Source organism: Fusarium odoratissimum (assembly GCF_000260195.1).
Source record: "Fusarium odoratissimum NRRL 54006 unplaced genomic scaffold supercont1.35, whole genome shotgun sequence".
Classification (NCBI taxonomy): Eukaryota; Fungi; Ascomycota; class Sordariomycetes; order Hypocreales; family Nectriaceae; genus Fusarium; species Fusarium odoratissimum.
Genome location: NW_022158718.1, coordinates 183,590 through 198,533, shown reverse-complemented (window position 1 = coordinate 198,533; position 14,944 = coordinate 183,590). Strand labels below are relative to the sequence as shown.

Here is a 14,944-nt window from a genome sequence, read left to right as displayed (position 1 = left end):
GAGCAGCGTTCATGTCCAGGTTTCCCCAAGAGACATGGATTCCACCCGTGAGCGGTTGCAGAATTTCTGGATGCAAAGAATGAGATTCTGAGGAGAGCAATTGCTTAACAGTACAGAGCCAAGGAACTACTTGTCTTAGTAATACGAAAGAGTTTTCAGAGCCATGCAAGGCAAGGATCTGATAAGATAATCTTGACTGTTACTGTGGGGTGATGCTTGCATCGCGCGCCTTAACTCGCATTTCAATAGGTTGAGCTTAAAATGCCAAGATGTGCCGGTTATCAATCTAGGCTCTTTATTATTTAGCTTGAGCTCGTATGATCTGATGACACGTCTTGGCATGGGGGAGCACTCATACTCTTGGAGATTTAAGAAGACGTTGGCCCCTGCTGTAATGTTGTTTCTTTATCAATGCAAAATTCAAAATGGCCTCGGAAAAGAGCGAGATCACGCCCGCTGGCCAAGGTCCTCTGGATCATAGCGATGGCAGTGCTGCAATTGACACAGAGAGTAACCAAGGTGCCATTCCAGCTCCTACAGAAGCTCTGCGCAAGCTGTGGACCAAGTTTCCGCTTACTTTGGCGTTCGTCGGGTGAGTGAATTTCCAACCCGGGACCCGCGGGCGACAATACTCACTATTTCAGCCTTTTTGTCATGAACTTCAGCATGGTCTTTGCTGCTTCTTCAGCTGGGGTTTACGATCCATACGCCACCAGCCATTTCCAAGGCCACTCGCTTATTGCTACGGCAAATATCGTCCACGGCATTGTTCGGATTGTCGCCTATCCACTCTTGGCCAAAGTTGTAGATGTGAGTATACCCACTGTCGATTATCTACAATACCGAAGCTAAAATGTCGACCAGCATATTGGACGACCGCAGGGATTTGCTGGGGCTGCGATCAGTATGGCTTTGGCAAATGTACTCTATGCGGCGTGTCATAACGTCGAAACATATCTTGTAAGTCTACCTAATATCTATTCGTTTTATCAGCAATGACTGACGCCATTAGGCTGGTGGCATTTTTGAATCATTCGGTGATACCTGGTGGACAATCACTGAGCAGATCTTTATTGCCGAGGTAACATCCCTGATCAACAGAGGCTTCCTCTTTACTCTCCCGGAATCACTCGCTGCCATACCAACTTTGTACGCTGGGACGTATCTCGGTGAGCACATGCTGCTGAAGTCCTCTTGGCGCTGGGGATTCGGCATGTGGGCTGCCATTATGCCATTCTGTGCACTACCGACCATTGCGGTCATGGTGTTTATGAGTCTTAGGGCGCGGAAGAGGGGTATAGTGAGTAAGCGAACCTCACTACGGGCTGCTTCTGAGATACCGAAGGGTGCATCTTGGTTCGTACAAGCCCGTCAAGTACTCTATGTCCAGTTGGATATCGTTGGGGCATTCTTGTTACTTGGGGGTCTCGCCATGACTCTTCTTCCCCTGTCTATAACGGGAAGACGCAACACTGAGAAGTGGACTGAGCCGTCATCTATTGTCTTGTTGGTTGTTGGCGTCTTTACGTTCGTTGCATTCTTGATCTGGGATGGTTGGTATGCGAAGAAGCCAATCGTCCCATTCCGTATGATCAAGAACCGCAACGTCATACTAGCTTGTGCTTCCGTATGCTTGATTGCGATGTCGGACTCGACGTACCGAACATTTGCTTCTAGCTTTTTGCAGGTTGCTGGTGGCTATTCCCCTGGTCATGCAGTTCGCATTGAGTAAGTCTTCCCTCACAGAATGGCGTACACTTTCTTAACAATCTATCAGCAATTCTCGACGGGTTGCGTTGAACCTTGGTGGTCTTGTCATTGGCTTGGGTATACGATTTGTCAAACATACTAAGCCATTCATCATCCTCGGCTTTTTGATGGTTGCTTTGGCAAACGGGCTTCCGATCTACTTCACAAATATTGAGGGAGTCCGAGTCGCGAATGAAGCGGCATTAACTACTGGACAAGTCCTTCTTGGCCTTGGCCGTGGTTTCGCCCAGGTTCCGCTCCAGGTCTCCTTGCAGGCTGCTGTTCCAGACCATGAGATTGGTATTGCAACAGCCATGTTCCTTTCGTCATCCGGGTTCGGTGCCAATGTTGGTAATAGGCAAGTCTCATACAAGATCCTCTTCTTGAGGTAACAAAATTAACATGCATTTTAAGTATTGGAGGAGCATTATGGAATACTCTCCTCCCACGCCGGCTCTCGGCAAACCTACCAGAAGAGGCCAAGGCCAACAGCACTGCAATTTTTCGCTCAATCGTAGTCGCACAAAGCTATGAGTTAGGCACCGAGACTCGTGACGCTATTAACCTGAGTTATCGCATGACACAACAAACACTGGCTATCGGATCTCTATCGCTTTCCATCCCGCTGGTATTAATGATGTTTTTCTTCCGAAACGTCAAGTTGGCCAAGGAGGATGACGAGAGGAATGAGGTTGCCAAACAACAACTTGCTGCGGCAGGGCAGAGACTTGAAAGTGGGCATAATGAGCCAAGCGAGAAGAAGTAGCTTGTCACATCATGCAACAGGAGAGAGCCAATGAAACAATTTCTTCTCAGACAAAGATCGGAGTTGCGCAAGACTTGCAATCTCTAAGCCTTAACTATAATGGTCTGGGTGGGATTGCATTTGTCTTATTATATGGTTCTTGCCATTGTTTACATGCAAAATAGTATTTTATTTTCGATTTGTGCATCTATTTCTTATTGCCAGTTCCCCTTCAATAAGCCCCCGAAGTCTACTCAATATCTACGTGCCATTGAAGAGTCGTTTTCTCTGCATCGTCAGCCAGCTTCCATATACTGATTTGGCAATTGGGGTTGTTACAAAAAACATTGCGCTAGAATGCATATGGTCAGACTTATACCTATTCAATCCATGGGGATGTCACTCTGGCTAGCTGGGCTGGAGCTACTGGCTTACATGCCGACAGCCGACAGCAGCAGGCTGCATGTTTACGAAATCATCTCACGTTATCTTGCCACGGACGAGTCGTTCTGTGACCGCAGCATAGTCAATTACTTGTCAATGAAATTATTTGGCTTTAATGGGTTTAAGTAAATCGTCAAGTTACCATGAATTGAAATACTCCGATCCTCCTTTCAAAAACGGAGGTCTTCGGGCGGTGCCTTTTTTCACTCAGCCTAAATCAGTCTGCATCATTTCGCTTCAGCCCCAATACGAATAAACCGTTTTAGTAACTGTACATAATGGCGAAGGCAAGTGAGAAATTAGCAGTTAAAAAAGGGATGATAGGGCTGTGCGAGCAAGGGCTGGACACTAGTTTTCAGCTCGGCGCCACCCTTTTCACTCATTATGGTGACTTTGGTGTCTGCCACTTCACTTAGCGCATCATCCCTACCAATTATGCTCACCGTGGCTTAATTGTGAGACTGTTCATTCGTCAATGGCAAAGCAGGCTCTGGTCTTTCTGGGTCTGGGCTCAGCCAATTCCAACACGTTGATGCCACAGCCTTGGAATTGGATTGCTACATAATAAGCGGTATGCCCCACGCAGCAGCTTTGAGGCTCTGCATCCTCTTTTCTGTTCTTGTCTTCACATCTGTCAGACTGTCATTCCCATCATCATAACTCAGAATGCGCAGCTCTTTCTCCATCAAGGCGGTGGGCTTCGCCCTTCTCTCGCTCGCCAATGCTCAGGACGTGTCTGAGAACCTGGCTGGTGCTATTGCCGACTACGATTCTCTCTCTCTTTTCCGTTCTCTGCTCGGCGCGGCTCCTCAGGTGTTGGTTGAGACACTTTCTAGCCAGGGCAGCAATGTCACCATTTTGATTCCTACCAACAATGCTATCAAGAGCTATCTTAAAGACTCTAGCATCTCGGATGTCACCGAATTGAACCAGACAATGCTCCAAGTCTTCTTCTCGTATCATACCATGGCAGCTTCGCTCTCATCCACAGATTTCGATGTTTCACGTGGACTGTCAGTGCCCACCTTGTTAAAGAGTGAGGAGTTCAACAACAGAACTGCTGGCCCTCAGATCCAGAGCCAGTTCGGCAACAATGCTGATGGCCAGGTTGTGTTCGCTTCGAGGGTAGGAAAGGGCAAGAGAGCCAATGGGGATATCAGTGGTGCAATTGTGAATCTCCGAGCCGGTGAGGAGCAGAACATCAAGATGACTGCTGTTGACGGATCCTGGGGCGAGAAGAATGCGAGCAGGTTCCAGATCGTGGATAAGTAAATGACATCAAGCCAGCTCGTCAGGACTAGGCTAACAGATATCTGCAGGGTCCTTCTTCCGCCTCTGTCCTGCTCCCAGACGGTTCACGCCGCCGACGACAAGAGACTCACTGCCTTGAACGGCGCTCTCATAAAGGCGGGCTTGTGGCCCGCTCTTGACGCCTCAAAGAACGTCACATGTCTTGCACCGTCTACTCAAGCGTTCAAGGATGCGGGAAGTCCCGATGTGGAGCTGTCGAAAGACGATCTCAGCGGAGCGCTTCTGTGAGTTGTTACTGTTCTATACCATAGATTCTACTGACATATCTTTAAGAGCTCATACCCTCAATGAAGTTACCTACTCCAACTACCTTCGAGACGGTCAAGTCATCGGAACTCTGAACAAGACCGAGGTCCGAGTTAGAATCATAGATAACGATATCTTCTTCAACAATGCCAAGGTTATCGAAGCTAATGTGCTTACAAACAACGGTCTCATTCACATGTAAGTCCTTCTTGATTTACTATGGGGAATACGCTAACAGGCGCAGCCTCGATTCCGTTATTCAAGCAGGAGGAAAGCCCAGTGAGACCAGCACTGGGACGTCAACAGCTGAAACTGCGAGTGCTACGTCAAGCGGGTCGCAGACGACTTCCAGCTCTGCGACTGTCTCGCCAGACAATGGAAATTCTGCTGGTCACTTGTCCATCGATATTAGGATTTTGGGTGTCTTGGTTGCGGCTTATGCAATCATGTAATAAGTAATATGTGGAGGATTGGATCATACTAAATTGTAATAAACTGTTGGGTTTCTAAGGAATATTCCGTCGGGTCTTTCAAACCTTGTTTTAATAAATTTAAAGGACCTATTAACTATTTACTGAGCTATGCTTTCCCCTCTGCATGTGTTTCCATACCGCCGGGAGGAACTTAGACGAGATGCAAAGTTAGGGTCTCATTGACATAGTCTTGCAGATCTCGATTGGTCAACTACGATGATATTCTCCTGAGTGGAGGGCCCCGAATTGTGCTTCGGCTTGTGGACAATCAGGCGGAGATGCCTAGGAAACACGGAAGCATAACCGTCTCGGGATGAGGGGGGCTGTCGGGCCGCGATTTGACCGGGTGTCTTTGTCGACCTGGAGGTATCCAAGGCCGCACCCCGCGGTAGCCGTAGCCGAACAGTATGCCCCTGTTAAAATAGTCAATAAGAAGTATTCTTGATAAGAGGATACAGATACAGGTATAGGAAAGTGAAAGACCATGTCTATGTCCAAAGTTGCACTGGTCACCGCTGCAAGCAGTGGTCTCGGTGCAGCTATTGCTCGCATGCTAGCCGTCGACCTAGGAATGAACGTCGTGATCAACTTCAACAGCAACGAATCTCGCGCCAAAAGACTAGTCCGAAGGCTACAATCCGAATGCGAAGAAACGCACGCAGGCTCAAACATCTCCATACAGGCCATTCAAGCAGATACGTGTGACAAGCTGCAGATCAAATCACTTGTGAACGAGGCAGCATCGAGGTTTGGGGGTCGTCTAGATGTTGTTATATCCAATGTTGGTTGGACAAGGATGCGCCAGTTCTCGGACCTTGACGATAACGTTGACGAGGACGACTGGGACCGCTGCTATGTTGCCAATGTGAAGAGTCACCTGTGGCTTTTTCATGCAGCGAGGCGGTATCTCGAGGAAAGCAACGAGCGAGAAGCTGGAGTGCCCGTTTTTGTGTCTACAGCTAGCTTGGCAGGGGTGATTCCCAGCGGAAGTAGTTTGGTATGTTCTTCTGATACCAGGAAGAGCTCTCGTTTACTGACTATCGCCCTGTAGCCGTATGCTGTTACAAAAGCTGCCCAGATCCACCTCGGCAATTGTCTTGCCAAAATAGCTGCGCCGTCAATCAGGGTGAACACCATTTCTCCAGGCATATTACTTACGGTACGAGAATGTCTTTTGGTACTTAAAGGATGCAATCTCACCTTTATATAGGAATGGGGTCTATCTTTTCCCGCAGATCGACTTGAAGTTGCTCGCAACACGAATAAGTTGGGGCGTTTTGCGACGGTTGAAGATGTTGCAGAGCAAGTCAAAGCTTTTGTCGTGTCGAAGTCAGTAACTGGACAGAACGGGGTCATCGATGCAGGCTTTGGCTTATGAGAAGGCATTCATTTGCTTGCCGGAGAAGATAGAACTCCAAGTTCCCTCAAACGACGTGGTTGTGGACTTACTGGAATAATGGAGAAGCACTTGCATATTCTTCGTCACGTTGACATTAAAATGTATGCATTATGATAGACTTTGTCGATTCATCTCCTTTGTCTAAATCTTGATGCCTCACTCTGTTTGTTATCTGGACCCCTCACTTCAATTAAATTAGATAGAACTAGCAATAATCAGTGTCTCTGCTCGACTCATAGCCTGGGTGGAGGAAGCAATGAAACCTAGCATCCCCATCCCAAGTCACGAAAGGGCTTACTATGTCTTAGTAGATCTTTAGACCAGGTAACCGTAGCTTAGTATCAGAGGCTTCCTTGCTCTCCGGGGTCTGGCATAGCGTCGCCCACAATTCCGAACCCCGCCCCCCGCAAAGCCGATCCACGAATATGCTAGACCACGGAGCATCAAGAGGGCAAGTAGGTGGGGGTAGATTAAAGAATTCAAGTAATTATCAACCTCATGTCATATACGGGATGAACTGGCTTGATTAGAAGTTAGAGGAAATACAAATAAAGACACCATTCAATATCTGTATGTTCTTGCAAAAATATCATCCGTTTCGATTACCGATAGACCTCGAAGCAACTTAGACATAGACGATCATGGCTCGAACACATCTCAAACGACCTGCCTCCGCCAACTCAACAAACAAAGCCACGAATGGCTCACTCCCTGATGTCCCCAGGATAGTCAAGCAAGTAATTGATAACATTCGGCGAGAGGGTAATGTCGCAGTTCAGCGTTACAGCGAACAATTCGACAACTGGTCTCCTTCCAACTTTAAGCTCCATAAGGAGGACATCGACCAAGTTATGGCGCAAGTCCCAGAGCAGGTGATCAACGATATCAAGGCTGTTCAGTCCAACGTTCGAAAGTTTGCTGAGGCCCAGTTGAACTCGATCAAAGAGTTTGAGATCGAGATGGCTCCTGGTGTGTTTCTTGGTCAGAAGAATAACCCAATTGATTCCGTTGGAGCGTCAGTACTCGGTATTTCAGATTGAAATATGGTCTTATATGCTAATAGCTGTCTAGATACATCCCAGGAGGGAGGTACCCCTTGTTGGCTTCAGCACACATGACCATCTTGACGGCCAAAGTAGCAGGTGTCAGAAATGTAGTAGCCTGTACGCCCCCAGCAGCGGGTAAGATTCCTTTGGCCACAGTTGCCGCTATGCATCTCGCAGGAGCAGATGAGATATTCATACTTGGTGGCATTCAAGCCATCGCAGCAATGGCAATCGGGACAGAAACAGTGCCCAAGGTGGACTTCATCGCAGGTCCAGGGAATGCTTTTGTTGCTGAGGCAAAAAGGCAGTTGTTTGGTGAGATTGGAATCGACCTCTTTGCCGGCCCAACAGAAGTTTTGATCGTAGCAGATGAAACAGCAGATCCTTACATGATTGCCACTGATCTTCTTTCTCAGGCTGAGCATGGACCGGATACACCTGCTGTCTTGATCTGCACGTCGGCTGAAGTTGCCAAGAGAGCCATTGAATACTGCGATGAGCAGCTGGAGACGCTCAAGACAGCTGCAGTAGCTAGTGTCTCATGGCGTGACTATGGGGAGGTCATTCTTGCTGATACGGTTGATGAGGCCTACCAGATTGCCGACGAGTTTGCTTCCGAGCATGTACAAATCCTCACAGCGAACCCCAGAGACGCTCTCATCAAGATGCAACATTACGGAGCCCTTTTCCTTGGCCCCATGACCTGCGTTTCTTTTGGTGATAAGGTAAGAAGTGTCGAACCCCACTTGAATGCCACCGAGACTAACATTGCTGTGCAAAGTGTATTGGTACGAATCACGTTCTGCCTACAAAACACGCGTCAAGGTACACTGGCGGTTTATGGGTGGGAAAGTTCCTCCGCACTGTCACCTATCAGGAAGTCAAATCTGCTCAGGCAAGCGGTGAACTTGGTCAGCTTTGTGGAAGGGCTGCCAGGGTGGAACTTTTTGAGGGTCACGCGAGGTCTGGAGACATCCGTGCACATCGATATGTCGGGGACAAGTTTGAGTGGATAAAGCCCTAATTGGAAACTTAGATAGGAATCATAAATTGCCCCCACTTTGTGTCTGATAGTTGATGCTCTTGGGTTTGGGATAGCGGTCTCATGCCCTGTTACATTGCAGCTATTGTTAGCGTAGTATTGTAGCCAAAGAAGGTTTTAGTTCTTCGGGACCACTCTATGCTCTCCACATCAGGGGTTAACTCTAAACTGTTTAGAGAATTTGATCGTGGTATAGGTAGGGTTAAAAGCCGACTTCTAAGTCTCATAAAAGCCTCACGGTTGAACTGATTGTTATTGTCCCTTGTCAATTGCTGGACACATAGCACTCGTATACCTGAACAGCCAGGATGGAGAACAAAACACCCACAGACAACGCACGGAAGGATCTAAGAACTATCAAGCGGTTCGTCACCACTCACACTCCTGAGGGCACCACGACCTTCTCAAATGCCCTACCCGAGGACGCTCCCTTCCAAACCCTTCCAGACAATGTCGACTTTGCTCTCTGCTACGCGACTGACCAATTCCCCGTCAACCTCAACGACGAAGCAGATATCAATACATATCGACACTACACCGAAAACCTTCCAGGAATCACTCTGCCGACGGGGACAGTCCTTCGCGTCGTCGACATACCTCCCGGCGCAATATCGCCTATGCATCGGACCATCAGCCTAGATTATGGCGTGGTATTGGAAGGGGAGATTGACTTGATTCTCGACTCTGGCGAGAAACGAGTCATGAGAAGGGGGGATATCTCAATTCAGCGGGGGACCAATCATGCTTGGAAGAATAGGAGCGGGGAATCATGGGCAAGAATGCTCTATGTTTTGCAGCCGGCTACATGCCTGAGAGTTGCCGGCCAAGAACTCCACGATAACTCGATGCATACCATTCCTGGGTATGAGGAGGAGGTAGCAGCCAAGAACTAGCGGATCTACATGAGAAACAATCATGTGAGCATTTACGACAGATTGAACGAGCGTCGCCTAGAAACATCTAAAGTCATATAGTGATGTGCTATCATCTTGAATTATATCAGTCAAGCTAGTGCAAACAAAACCCCAAGAGCTTTATGTGGGTAAGGTAATCGAGGACTATTGACGTGAGAGTCTGCCATAGCCCGCTATTTTCTTCAGATGAGGCTAGTGGACTAAGCAGCACGGATGCGGAGGAGACGTGGCGTTCCGAACGCACTCAACGTCCCCCACATCGGCTTCACCTATACATCGATTTCGGCTCGGCCCAGCTTGTCCAGAAGCTGCTGAAGGTTCTCGACCAAAGGCGGCATAGCGTCGACGTGCGAGAAATTGGCGCTCAAAATGCTGAGAACGTAGTTCACAACCGCCTCCCGGTCCATCAGCCGGATGGGAGAACTGCCGTGCTGAGGTGCACATGGTTGGATGATTGCAACCGAAGGCACCCCTCGGCTGATGAACCTCTGAACGAGCGGAGATTCCGGCCCGTTCAAACAAACCATCTCGTTTTTGTGAATGGAACCATCCTTATTTGTTCCCTTGACCCGTGACACCACCGCATAGGCCCAAATGGCAAGGTTCGCTTGATATAACGCAATAGTGTAAAAGCCCCGGAGACGACCAGGGTCGAACTTCTCTGCTGCTCTTATAATCTGGCCGGCGTACCATATTGCTTTCCGTGACTCTGGGCTGTTGGTCCAGTCTAAGAGTAGAGACAGAGCGTGCCGGGCATCACTCTGGTGTCCCTTGCCCGCAAACAGCTCAACCTCCTCAAAAGGTATGTGTAAGTGCATATACACGAGATGGTACATCATGGTTACTGGACCATCCTGCCAGCTTGCCTCATCCCCCATCATGTTGACGCGAAATCGATTCAATATCTGGAGGATCTCTTGCTGCCGAAGAGTCAATGCTGGGTCCGAGTGTCTCGGCTTGTCTAGCACGGCAATGGTTTGTAAACATTGCCAAACCATCCCCCAGATACCCGAGAGGATGACAAGCTGACAAAACGAAACATCATAGCTGCTGTCAATCTCTGCAGCATTGCGGAAGTAGTCGTACAGTGTAACCCTTGTGTGTTGGCGCTGCTCACTCAAGTATATAGCTTTCCATGCTTCTGCATCTTTGGCAAGCCATAGATCGCTAGACTCTGGCAAAGGCGTCTTGAGCTCCGAGAAAGATATCAAGGGACATGTTGACATAGCAATACTGACTTGAGTATCTATAACAAAGCAGTGATAGATGAGTCTGTTGTAATTTTCTTGCTCAATCCAGGCAAGCCACTTATTCTGCAAGGTTTCGCCTGTGTCTTCTGGCAAAGGAGGATCAGCGGCAGGATAGGCTTTGCTAAATCTTCTACCACGCCGTAGCATCTGTGATCGAATTAGCAGGAGCTCGATGATAAAATGAAACTCGAGACAAGTTAACAGGAACGGAATGACATACTGTGAAGGGCATCTGGCGCTGACTTTCTGCAATTTCCATCTTCCTCTTAATGCCACTCCACAGCCCCATCTCAATATCCAGAACAAACGCTTGGAGAGCCCAGAGAATTCTAGTCATGGAATTTGCACTTTCAAACATTATAGGTAGCGACAAACGAGCCACCTCATGGAGAGCAAAACCAAGCGAATGCAAGATCTTAGAATCGGCAAACATGGTGCCCATGTTGACAATGGTGAGAATAAGCTCTGCACCCTGTTGGTTTGGTTCGAACGAAGGGCCATGTATCCACGAGTCGGTTTGAACACGATGGTGAGAAAAGAAGCTCTCGATGAGCTTGGACAGAATCTCGGAGTGAGGAAATGCTCTGATGATGGCGAGCTTGCTTTCCGGCTTACAAGCATTCAATGTTAACAGCAGCAATTGGTCTCTCAGACCAACCGAGAGTGGTTTGAACCGCTGAATACTTGCCTCCAAGCTGTTTAGTTGGATGGCGTCCTGGGGACTGTCGCCAAGAACTGACAGAGCCTTTATGTTGGAGTTGAGGTGGTCATTCTGTGAAGGCTCCCACATTCCGAGTGCTGATTCCTTATATGCCACATGGCCTAACACAGCTGGACGAGCATTGTTGGCTGAGTTCGGCGGTTGAATATCAAGGTTGACGGACACGGATGCTTTTGGTTCCAGCAGTATTCCGTTGTAGTAAAAGGATGGACTGCAGGGCAAGTCCCAGAGGTCCATGGCAACATCGTCGAACCTCGTATCACCATCGACCCGGAAGTCCAAGAGGCCATGGGACGGAAGCGGATTGTAAATGTTATGAATACTGGTCAGGTCGGCTTGATCGATTGGCCGGCTCTCCTGTCCCTCTACGGGGGTCATGACACCTTTTAGGAACTTGGAGAAGTCATCCTCTGATAAGCACAGGTGGCCGGGGTCGAAGACAGGTATCGACAGTTCTTGATCTGCTTGGGTTAACAATCGAATTCCAAACCAAGCATCCTGTGGTGTCCTTACCTATGGTAGATTGGATGTTAGTACCTGGTGATGTCTTGTCTCCTGTATCTGTAAATCGAGTATCTCGCTCGCAGGTGATCCCTTTGGCCACACAGCGTCTGCAGGAGGCATCCTCATCGCATTTGAGTTTAGATCCCGCACAAGCTTTACAAGCCTGGGAAACTCTGGGTGCGGCATTCGACATGCGCTTGTATCGCTTAGCACCGGACTCGGTGCTATTATGTCCAAGCACATGACGTTTGAGGATATCTCTAATCAACGTCACAAGATGAGTGAATGCCGACTTGGTAGTGGGATTACATACTGGCGCCCAAAGGCTTTGTCGCAAATGTGACAACGAAACGGTTTATCTTGCGCATCTATAACGAGTGTGAGTACTTTGAGAGACGGGTATCCGTTATACTGCTGCCACTGACGAGATCGTATATGGCGGGTGAGGTGGTCCACGCGCCCGAACGAGCGTTGACAATAGGAGCATTGGAAAGGGTTTTGTTGAGGAGACGATAGGCGTCTCTTTGTCGCGGCTGGAGCGCTCATATCGCTTGTGACTGCCAGAGTAGGAATGACAAGATGATCATTGTCACAGTGGATGGTTGTGATGTTGCTGGGCTGTTCTATGTCGGTGGTAGCATGACCTGCGCCATAACGCTAGAGGGGGTTGAGACTAGTGCGGTGAATTTTGAGGTTATCGGGATGTGGGCGACGCGGGGAAAAGACGCTAATACACAGATCGTCTTTTCTTTGGCCCCAGGGTAGGCACGACATTGGTCGTGGGATATGCTTAAAGTAAGCTGCGACGAAGCTAGGGCCGTCACAGAGCCGCGGGTTAATCGGCGGGGAATAATTCTCAGGAACTTGCAATTTCTGAAAGCGCACCTAACTGGATACTACTACCGAATATTATGCTTCATCATACCAGGCTCACACTCCGCTTCTGGATTCCTGAATAACATCTACTCGCCCACCTCACGATCCACATTCCAGTGAACAAATTTCTCGATGTAGCCCCAGTTCCAGGTAGCATGGCGGATCCTTCGACCCCAAATATACATAGGTACCCAGCACAAAATAACCGCTCCCGAGATTCCAGCCATGGCACCAAATGCATTAGCATATCCACTCATATTAATCCACGGATTAGTGTAGAAAGAGAGGAGAAACCCAAAAGCAGCTAGATCTCGTCAGCTTCCTTGATCGGGCCACGGAGGCAGTAGACTTACACTTGAATGCTAGCTGCGTGACTGCTAACTCTCCTGCAACAGGACGGTAACTGTCAATGGTGTAGACCAAGCTTATGTTGGTAGCTTGAACGATTGCCAGGTTCACTTTCGGCTCCGGTTAGCACATTCAACAGCGTAAAAGGGTTCTGTGCAGACTTACAAAGACCTAGGCCGACGGTAGGTACAACCCAGTGCCAACTGCGGTCGATGCCTACGCCATACAGGACCAGGGAAAGCGGCGCCATCACAAGCGAGATGAGAATAGCAGGCAGTCGCATCTCCGGCTCTCGAATGCCACCATTGTTGCGAGTCAGTCGATCCGCCACCTTGTCACTGAAGTGACCTCCAAAGAATGCTCCAACACCGGCTCCTATGGGACACGAAATGAAGCATAAGCCAGATTGCCACGGCTCGAAGTCATAAATATCGTCAAAAGCTACAGCAAAGTTGGAACTGATGGCAACGAGGAAGCCAATCGTAACAGACATGACGAGGGTAGCCCAAAGTACTGGAGGAAGGGTGAGGAGAACAATTGGCCGGAAGAATAGCTTGAGCAAGGGCTCTTTCGTGTGTGTACCGCTGTACAGGGACAAATCTTGCCAAAACGTGCGCTTTGGGGATGGAGAATAAGATAGGTGTCCAGATGTCGAGGCTTCGTCAGACTGAACCTTCTCAATATCCTTATTCTTATCTTTGCAATGCGGGGTATGAGCGGTATTGGAATCAATATGTGTATGTGTTGCTTCTGGAGTTTCCTGGCGGTTGTAGACAGTCTCAGGGAACGTGAAGATGATCAGAATGGTACACGCTCCAATCAAAGCCACCGAAACCCAGTAGATATACTGCCAGCTCAGGTTGATGGTAATGAGTCCAGCAACAATGATTCCAACACCTACACCAGAGGATAGTGCCGTGGTATATATCCTATTCATGTGTTTAGCTGAGGCAAGTTGGGTATCTAAACATGGTCACTCACGCCATGACGGCACCTCTCTCGTGCAAGAAGAACAGGTCCGAGATAGTCAAGGGGGCCAGACATTCAGCGACACCTGACGCAAAGCCCATGAGGATGCGTGCAGCCAAGGCACTGCCGTATGTAGTTGCACCACCAGCCCAAGCAGCGAAGGCTGTGTAGAGTATGAAGGACGCGACATAGATAGGTCGACGGCCGTACTTTGTGACGAAAGGCATCCATATCAGGTTTCCCATGCCCTGGAGAAGAGCAGTGGTGGTGAAGAAATAGGCAATCTTGGCAACTTTGTCATCGAAATCGGAACCAGGTGGACCAAAGAAGGACTCGGTGGTACTGACGATGGCGACAGAAGGCCCAGCCGCCAGGAAGTTGCTGAAGAAAATGGCGCAGGAGACGAGTATGGCGATGTAGAAACGGTATGGCTTGGACCTATATCGTGCTTAGCATACGTCACATGGCTGAGGACATGTGCCAGGTGAGAGCTTACCAGTTCAGCGGATCATTGGGATCATTCGTCGGGGATGGTATGAGTATCACCTCGTTGGTCTCTTCATTGCGGAGGCGCAGACCTCCCAGCATGTCGTTACGGACACCAGACGTGCCCACGCTGGTCTTCGGAATATTAATAGACATGGTGTTGATGTACAAGGGAACAAGAGATAAGAGTTGTCTGATAAACAGCAAATGCTGACGAATCACGAGCCTCAGGCAAAAAAAGGATCGGCTGGCAAATGTCCAAGAGCCCTTCCAAAGCTCAACGAGTGGAAGAGGGCATAATGGAATGTATTTAACCTCAAATACGGCCTGCGCAACCTAACAGACATGCACGTTGGTGAGCATGCACTGAATGTGTTGATGGTTGATTAGCTTGGAAAGGGGGACAAAATCTGCTAGCGAC

General features: G+C 48.8%; 6 protein-coding genes across 6 annotated transcripts; 5 read left to right on the top strand and 1 right to left on the bottom strand.

Annotated features, from left to right (window-relative positions):
- The first annotated feature begins 419 nt into the window (after positions 1 to 419).
- FOIG_13731 (uncharacterized protein) lies at positions 420 to 2,784 on the top strand. Its single transcript, XM_031214892.1, has 6 exons — positions 420 to 592; positions 645 to 810; positions 865 to 960; positions 1,013 to 1,728; positions 1,778 to 2,107; positions 2,164 to 2,784. Exons 1-6 carry the CDS (start codon positions 426 to 428, stop codon positions 2,513 to 2,515), a joined length of 1,827 nt encoding a protein of 608 aa, XP_031055408.1. The 5' UTR covers positions 420 to 425; the 3' UTR covers positions 2,516 to 2,784.
- A 769-nt stretch (positions 2,785 to 3,553) lies between these two features.
- Positions 3,554 to 5,074, top strand: FOIG_13730 (uncharacterized protein). The gene is made up of 4 exons (XM_031214891.1): positions 3,554 to 4,206; positions 4,258 to 4,473; positions 4,523 to 4,693; positions 4,740 to 5,074. The coding sequence occupies exons 1-4, from the start codon at positions 3,605 to 3,607 to the stop codon at positions 4,945 to 4,947; spliced, it is 1,197 nt and encodes a 398-aa protein (XP_031055407.1). The 5' UTR covers positions 3,554 to 3,604; the 3' UTR covers positions 4,948 to 5,074.
- A 292-nt stretch (positions 5,075 to 5,366) lies between these two features.
- FOIG_13729 (alcohol dehydrogenase) lies at positions 5,367 to 6,480 on the top strand. Its single transcript, XM_031214890.1, has 3 exons — positions 5,367 to 5,965; positions 6,020 to 6,127; positions 6,179 to 6,480. The coding sequence occupies exons 1-3, from the start codon at positions 5,453 to 5,455 to the stop codon at positions 6,344 to 6,346; spliced, it is 789 nt and encodes a 262-aa protein (XP_031055406.1). The 5' UTR covers positions 5,367 to 5,452; the 3' UTR covers positions 6,347 to 6,480.
- A 528-nt stretch (positions 6,481 to 7,008) lies between these two features.
- FOIG_13728 (histidinol dehydrogenase) lies at positions 7,009 to 8,437 on the top strand (the record flags this gene model as incomplete). Its single annotated transcript, XM_031214889.1, has 3 exons — positions 7,009 to 7,382; positions 7,439 to 8,138; positions 8,195 to 8,437. The coding sequence occupies 3 exons, from the start codon at positions 7,009 to 7,011 to the stop codon at positions 8,435 to 8,437; spliced, it is 1,317 nt and encodes a 438-aa protein (XP_031055405.1).
- A 326-nt stretch (positions 8,438 to 8,763) lies between these two features.
- On the top strand, positions 8,764 to 9,348 carry FOIG_13727 (uncharacterized protein; the record flags this gene model as incomplete). Its single annotated transcript, XM_031214888.1, has 1 exon — positions 8,764 to 9,348. One exon carries the CDS (start codon positions 8,764 to 8,766, stop codon positions 9,346 to 9,348), a length of 585 nt encoding a protein of 194 aa, XP_031055404.1.
- Positions 9,349 to 9,638: 290 nt separating this feature from the next.
- On the bottom strand, positions 9,639 to 14,679 carry FOIG_13726 (uncharacterized protein; the record flags this gene model as incomplete). Its single annotated transcript, XM_031214887.1, has 9 exons — positions 9,639 to 10,766; positions 10,840 to 11,801; positions 11,854 to 12,104; positions 12,158 to 12,501; positions 12,819 to 13,024; positions 13,074 to 13,178; positions 13,234 to 13,997; positions 14,050 to 14,475; positions 14,534 to 14,679. 9 exons carry the CDS (start codon positions 14,677 to 14,679, stop codon positions 9,639 to 9,641), a joined length of 4,332 nt encoding a protein of 1,443 aa, XP_031055403.1.
- Between the last annotated feature and the right edge of the window lie 265 nt (positions 14,680 to 14,944).